At 35.3% G+C, this 8,122-nt stretch overlaps 1 protein-coding gene across 1 annotated transcript; it reads left to right on the forward strand.

Annotated features, from left to right (window-relative positions):
• Positions 1-5,964: 5,964 nt before the first annotated feature.
• LOC117637747 (succinate dehydrogenase assembly factor 1, mitochondrial-like) lies at positions 5,965-6,991 on the forward strand. Its single transcript, XM_034372737.1, has 2 exons — positions 5,965-6,078; positions 6,415-6,991. Exon 2 carries the CDS (start codon positions 6,445-6,447, stop codon positions 6,739-6,741), a length of 297 nt encoding a protein of 98 aa, XP_034228628.1. The 5' UTR covers positions 5,965-6,078; positions 6,415-6,444; the 3' UTR covers positions 6,742-6,991.
• The last annotated feature ends 1,131 nt before the right edge of the window (positions 6,992-8,122 follow it).

Raw genomic sequence — 8,122 nt, forward strand, 5'->3', positions numbered from 1 at the left:
TAGGGTTCGCGATTTCGGAGTATCCGGGACTCCGATTCGCAATCCGTTGAATCCTACACGATCCTGAAATCATGTGGAACAACATATCTTAAATGGAATGCGATCCAACGGTTCGACAGTATTGAACCCGAAAATGGCACAATATGGAAAATCTGTTCGGGGCTCAAATGGAATCCAAATTGAGATCCGCGAAATCCTACGCGCTCGTGACAACACGAGGATCACAAAAATACACAAGGTCACTGCACTACCCTCACCCATGCGCCGCCGCACGAGCCGGCAGCGGTGAAGCGGCCGATCACGGAGGCCGAAACTCGGCCGAATTTCAAGTCCAAAACTGGGCAATCTACTGCTAGAATTGATGCAAACCTATCCAACCATCAGCTAGAGCACGAAAAATAGGTGAGAATCCATACCTTACTCGACAAAATCGGATGAGAATTGAAGGAGAACGAGAGGTTTGAAAATCGGACAAAACCAGTCGAATTTCTCCTTTTTCCGGTCAGCTCCGGTCCGCTCGTGGGCGGAGACTGGTCGGGATATGATGGCGAGGTCGAGGCGGTCCCGTCGGTACCGGCGCCATGGGTCGAGGTGGTCTATGGCGGCGGCTGGAACGGATGGAAGGGAGGAGGGCGGCTGGCTCGCGTGGGAAGGGAGAGAGAGAGAGAGAGAGATGAGAGAGAAACTGAGGGGGAAGAGAGAGAGAGAAGGGATAAAAATCTGACTTTTTGTCCAAATTACCGTTTTGCCCTTCAAGGTATTTTGACCGTATTTTCTTCGTTACAACTCCGATTTGAGTCCATTCCGTGTCTACGAACTCTTTTCGTCGTGCTCTACGCATCGGCGTAAGTGAAATTTCCAAATTCCTTCTCGGTCAAAAAGTCAACTTTTCCCAATTAAATATGGTGAGGGCAAAATCGTCCTTTTTCCAAAATAAAATAATAATTAATTAGGGATTTTTGTTTTGGGTTATTACAGTATATGTATTATATATTTATATGAAATATATATAATATTAAAGTTAAATTTCTCGTTGCTACTAAGGCCAAAATTTCTTTTAAAAAATAAAAAATATGGCAACATGCAATCATTAATTGATAAATTAGTAATTCAATAAATAGTTTGGTAGTAAGGTGTACTCAATTAATTTTCGAGTTCATTTAGTAGCACTTTTTATATATTCAAATCTTTTTTTTGTACATTAGCTTTGCATTATATACCGATTATTTTCCTTTCATCTAATGTTGTATATAATTGTAAATTGCATTATATATTAAAGAATGTTTTGCTCAACTCATGAGAAAAATAGCCATATAGAAATTGATTTTTAAATTCAATTATATATATATATGCATATATGCGAGCACTACAACAAAAAATTAGTCGAAAAAAAAAGGCAAGGATATTAAAATAAGTTTGAAGGTTTATTCCTTGCTAATATAAACATAAAAATATATAATCGCGTTTGCACAAGTTGAACGGTACTACTTGTATTCTACCTTTGAATCTTAGTAGTATATGGATATTTATTCTAACACATTAGAAGCTTCTATACGTTAGTTTTTGCATTATATAATTATTCTTTCCCGTCAATTTAATAGTATAATTGTAAATCACAATTTCTACTAAAAAATGTTTTGCTAAACTTATGAGAAGAAGGAGCCATAGAGAAACTAAATTTTAAATTCATATACATATATATAATTGAATAATCACTTTTAAACTCTTCGAGCTAGGTCAAAGTAGTGCATGAGAATGGAGAAAAAGGCACGGATTTAATAAGTTTAAAGATGTATTCCCTTTTAATATAAACATAAAAATATATACCAGGGGCGTGATGCTCTGATACCATGTAAAGAAACGTGAATGAGTTTCGATTTATGTTGATTTGATACAATACAAGGACTTTTAAGAAAGGGAGATTCACTTTAATAGCCTAAACTATCTACTTTCATAGTAGTACACAATCAGATACAAAAAGAAGGGCTAACATGAGTTGACTATATTGTTGCCTAAATTGCCTTAATCGACTTTGCCTTCCTTAACATAATTTGAGTTTGTTTGCAAATCATCAATAGATCATCTATGCATCTGAAAATAGGGTCATTGACCCGAAATTAAATGAATTGCGTGATAGTGAAGATGATATATGATTGGATGAGTTTTGATTGATGTAGAGGTTGAGAATCCATAGTAAGCTTTACAATTTTGACCCTCAAATTAACAGCAATATTGACGGAGTTAGACAGTAGGACCAATTCGCACCATTATAAAAATTGAGGGACCATTGGAACAAAAAAAATTAGTTAAGGGACCAAAATGCAATTCGTGGACATTTTCATAGACCATTTGAATCTAAAACACTTCTATAATTTTAGCCAAGTTCTTGTAGGTTGCTTCACAAATAGATTAACTTGTCCTCCCCATTTTCATTAAAAGGTGTGTGGTAGCAACACTCTCAAATCCATAATCAGAAAGAACTAGCCAAGTAACACATCCGCAGAGGAAAGATGCACATGAGCTACAACAAGTAGATGAGTGAAACAACAACGTAGTGGACTAATGATGTTTGGCAAAGAGTCACTTTTGGTCCTTGTGGTTTATCATTTTTACTACTAAGGTCCTTGTGGTTTCCGTTTCGTCAATTTTGCCCATATAATTTTAATTCTAAGCAATTTAAGGAAAATTCATAATTTCTGTCAAAATTATTGTAAGTGCATTATTTATCGAATACATGTCCTTCACATGGAGGGGCATTTAGGTCCAATCATTGACAAAATAAAAGAAGAGAAACAAACACGACGACCAGTCTCACACTTACTTTTAAAATATTCTATTTTGAAAAAGTATAGCCGCACGGCTATACTGTTAAAATATTCTATTTATAGTGTATGGTCGTATGGCTATACTCTTTAATTAAAGAAACACTGTAAGTCGAGTATAAGAAACATACCATGTCTATACAATAAGAAACATAAATAGCATATAATAATACTAAACATACCATACAATATACTATTTATAGACATGGTTTGTTTAGAGAAAGCCAAATTACAGTCAAGGATAAGACTATCCACGAAATTATTCGAATTAATATTTTTCTTTTGACTCTTATAATATCCCCAACAATTCACATCTGTCTAAGGCTTTTGTTCATTTTTTTGTTTTAGAAGCTTTTCTTTGTTCAAGTGAAAAAGTTATAAGTTTTTGTTTTGGTACAAAGGTAGTTTAAGTTTCAATTCGCCATGACTCAACATTTAATGTTATAATCCAAACACAATTCAACATTTAAAAATGGTTGTAGTACACATAAAAAGAGTTACAAAATTTGTAACAAAAAAGAACGGGTTACAAAACCATTGACTTTACAGCGAGAATAATACTAATAAAGAGTACTAGTATTATTGTATATTTTTTATGTTTTTTTATTGTATAGACATGGTATGTTTCTTACACTCGACTTACAATGTTTTTTTCTTTAAGGAGTATAGCCGTACGGCCATACATTATAAACTTGGTATGTTTATCGAAACATACAATGTCTCTAATTCAGCCTTCTTTAAAACATACTATTTATGTTTCTTATTGTATAGACATGGTATGTCTCTGCACGCGCGGCCATACGCTATAAATAGTATATTTTAAAACATACCATGTTCATTCAAACATGGTATAGCCATGCCTATAGACCCCTTTTGGTTTACGGAACGGATTTGAAGAGAAATCATTTTCCATATCATTTCCCAATGAATGAGAAATGAAAGATTCTTTTCACACATTTGGTAATGTTGGGAAAGTAACTGGGAGATATCACTTTGTTTTCTTTCCCATGTTTGTTTTGGGAAACTTACAAGGGTCGCACCCAACACCCGCTTCGCTCTCGGCAAATCCCAACTGACCTCCTTCCAGCAAGCACGAGCTGCATCAAAACACCACACAAGACTCAGATGAGTAGAGCCCAACCCTCTGGCCTTGAGGTTAAATTTGTCATCTTCCTCTCTCCTTTATTTTTTTGGACTGAAATACCCTTCCATGCGAGTGGCACGTGTTTCATAAGTAAGTTACAATTATTTGACAGAAATTTAGAATTATCCTTAAATTGCTTGGAATTAGAATCACAGGATCAAAGTTGACAAAATTGAAACCAGGAACAAAAATTGACTTTTTGCCATGATGTTTTTACCTATCTTCAATTTTTCGTGACTCATATGCACTGTGCACATGGGCTGGCAAACCCAACAAGTTGGGCACACTTGGTTGCATTCTCATCTTTGTTTCCTCTCTCCTTGTTTTCGGCAGTCAGTGTATAATATACTTAGGGGTGGGTGTGGTTTGGTTCGGTCCGGTTTAAGCAAAAAAATTTCAAAAACCGGTTGGTTCGGGTTTTGAACCGAATTATTAATTTAATTTTTTTTCAAATTTTTTTTAATAATAAATAACTTATGTTTTTGGCTTAAAAATTAACAAATAATCCAATTCAAACATTTAGAAATTTTTTGAAGTTGAATTTGGAAAAATAGTGATTATAAATTTAAAATATGGCATTAGATTTTAAAATTTTGTAATATATATATATATATATGACCGGTCCAGTCCGGTGCGGTGCCGTGTAAAATCGGAATCGAAACCGGTTGAAACAGGTTTGGTCTGGTTTCGGTCCGGTTTGTTGACTTTTTAGTCAACCGATTTTTTTTCACCAGTTCGGTTTGGTGTTCCGGTTTTCTAGTCCCGATGCCCACCCCTAAATATACTTTTTCAGTTTGATTTCTTTTTTTTATTTTCTGGGTATCTTTGTAATTTTGAATACTTATTATATCAATCATTATTGACTTGTATTGCTCAAAATTGTCGCAAAAATCATCAAACTACTAACAAAATTGAACAAGTTAGTTTCTGGGTGTTACTTAAATGTTGTTAGATTGTTGATTTGGGAGACTTTGTTCCCAACATTTCATATGTATTTCCAATTTTCTATTGTGCCCTAGAGATGTTCATCATGAAGGAAGTTGAAATTCCACCCCAAAACTAATTGGCAATGGGGGGGAGTAGCCCAACTCCTTATAAGCCCTTGCTAGGTTTCTTAATTTTCCAATGTGAGACTATTTACCTTTACATTATCACACATCATTGCTAATCACATCTTTTAATTTTGTCCCGAGTCTAATTGAAAATGGCGTTATGTTATGACAAGAAAGTTAGATCTTCTCATGTGTTCTTCTTTGTTTAGTTGCTTGAGTTTAATCACATTTTTGTCTCTCGATTTTACGCGGGATATAATCTATATTGTGTTTCCTTTCCTTTGTATGTGTGCGCATTGGAATCAAATCAAGGGCAGAACTTATCTGCACTTGGAATTGCTGAAGGCTACATTTTGTTCTCATGCTCACTACCTATATGAGGAAAGTCCTCAATGGATTGCATCATAGAGTGAGAGGAAAAAAAATAATTTTTAAAGATGTCAATATTGCATCGTAGCTAGGTTCATTTTAAGCATGTCAATATGCATACGAACCATGATATCATTACAATCAATCTTGCCGTAAGTTTAATCCAACACTTATTTGAAATTTCCAACGCATGTATTGGTTGTATCTGGCGATCAGCTTTTCATGTGACTTCTTGTGCTTTGTGATAAGAACCCTCTTCTATTTGTGTGGTAAATTTTGTTCGTATCTGGCAAGTACCTAATATGATATTTACGATCCGTCCTCGATACGTATAAGATGGGTGAAATGGAGTATGCAAAGTTGACTGGCCGATACGTCTCCAATACACGAAGGACACGAGCACGATACTGTCCTGATACGGTTAAGGATACGGTGGGGTTATTTTGAAAATACAAGAAAACTTTTGTGGTCTTTTTTAAAACAAAAAGAATATTTGGCCTGAAGACGGTAAATTGCGAAACCTGATATTGTAATACACGTGTCGACATCTAGTTTTAGGGGCTGCTTTTCTCTCTGCTCTGCTCAGATCCATTCCATCGAAGAGAAAGAAAAAGAAAAACTGAAAAAGGAAGAAGGCGGCGACTCGACCCAGCCAGTGGAATCGACATCTTCTTCTCTACTCGTCACAGAGGTATTTTGAGTCGGTTCTTCTTTTCTTTGTAGTTGCTGCTGCTGACTGTATCTTCTTTTCTTCTTTTCTTATGGAGACTGTATTTTGTTTTTGCATTGAATAATTAGAACATGACGGATGAAATATCAATTTTGCTATTTGTTATTTTTAATTTATATTATTTTAATCTCCGTATCGGGACGTACCTGTTTCCTAGTTTTTGACGTATCGGCTTATCGTATTGTATCCGTACCGGTACCGGTGCAACATAGATAAACATACAAATTTATGTTTGTATAGAGAAGAAACAACAAAGTCAAAATATTTTTCATAACGTTTTGAGGTTGTTCTCAAAAGCAAATCTGGTGCCAAACAAGAGAAGATGCAATGGGAGTCTCCCGTGGACCAAGGCTTTCTGGGATTCAGAAACAAGTCCTTAGTCTATACAGAGGGTTTCTGAGGGCAGCCCGTGCAAAATCTGCTGAAGATCGACAGCAGATTGAGTCACTTGTGTCAAGTGAGTTTCGCCGCAATGCCAAGGAGGTAGACCGCAAAAATTTCCTTTACATTGAGTACCTGCTTCGCCGTGCTAAGAAACAGCTTGATCAGCTCAGGAGCTCCGATGTTGTTGGATTGTCAGCCCTGAATGTCAGTTTCTCGCAGACAAAACATCCTACAAATTGAAGTAAGAATTTCATCTATTCTTATTTACTTGTCGAGCCAAATTTAGTTTGATCCATTGTTTAAACAGGGTAACAGAGGAAAATAAATTTTTGGCTGAATTTTCCATGTTGCTATAAAATCTCAATGTAAGCTATTCAGAAAGCTCTAAATTGTGCGATTCATTGATGGTCATGGTCTTCTAAGGCTATGTGTATTGACTGTCTTCCAGATAATGATAATAATAGCTTATTGGTCTTTGTTGATAGTTCAAGTCCTGTTTTCTGTGTTGCTTATTGTTCGTTAGACAATAAAAAAAGACCAATGATTGATTTGAGACAAGTTGCGATAGAAGATTGTGGTTTGTTTGATGGGAGTGGTAAGCAAATATTACTTTTGAAATATAATACCAAGTTGCATTTAGTATTAACAGACTTGAAATAAAAAAATATCCTGCGAATGTGCCTCCCCATTGTCCCCAACTTAATGGCTCACTAAAGCAAGACCTCAAGCAAAGAATGCTCATTGCACAAAAGCATCTTGATTACAATTAAAGCAGTCCATTGTATCAAAAGAAAATGGTATTGAAGAAAACCATTGCTTTTCTTACTATGAGCTTATTATTTTCATGCGATATAAAAGAGGATTTGCTTATACTGCCCAATCTTCCATCTAGTATAACTGATATATCTGCCTTATAAATCGGGACAAATAATATGCAAATGTGGGTTAAGTCAGTTGACCAATGCAATAAGTTGGACCCTTTGTACCCAAGTTCGAATTCCCCTCCTTGTAAATTAGATTAATTTAGAGACGATAATCGCTTGTATTAAAAGAAATAGAAACATATATATAGAAGTTTACCAGTTTTGATCTCTCTTTTACATTTTCTTTCTGAATTTTAATCTGTTAGTTTATTTATTTCATCCATTTCATCCCATAAACAATTAACCTAAAGAAGTGAACTTTATGCGACTTCCTTTCACTCTTCCCCTAACGTGTGCTGCCTTCTAGACTACATTGACTATGAAGGATGCTGCATTTTAGGTTCAGATTAATCAAAGTCTGACACCACATATACATGCTCTGTTTATTTAATTAGGTAGCAGAAATCTTCCTTTAATGGGGAGCAAACTTATATAAATAATTATATGTCAGCACTCCTATTCAAAGGAAAATATATTTTAATACAAGTTGGAAGGAGGGAGTGGACTTACATGCAGATGACAAGTACAGAGAGTTTGTTCACATTTTCACTAGATCACTTGCTTCTGAGTTCAGAGAACCCAAGATATATTTAATCACCCACATGTCAGTCTGATATCGTAATGTAAGTGAGGCAACATTTGCAGTTTGGTGTGATTAAGAAAAGATTTCTAATTTCTTTCATTTATGGAGCACCAGA

This window comes from Prunus dulcis, chromosome 8, assembly GCF_902201215.1.
Source record: "Prunus dulcis chromosome 8, ALMONDv2, whole genome shotgun sequence".
Classification (NCBI taxonomy): Eukaryota; Viridiplantae; Streptophyta; class Magnoliopsida; order Rosales; family Rosaceae; genus Prunus; species Prunus dulcis.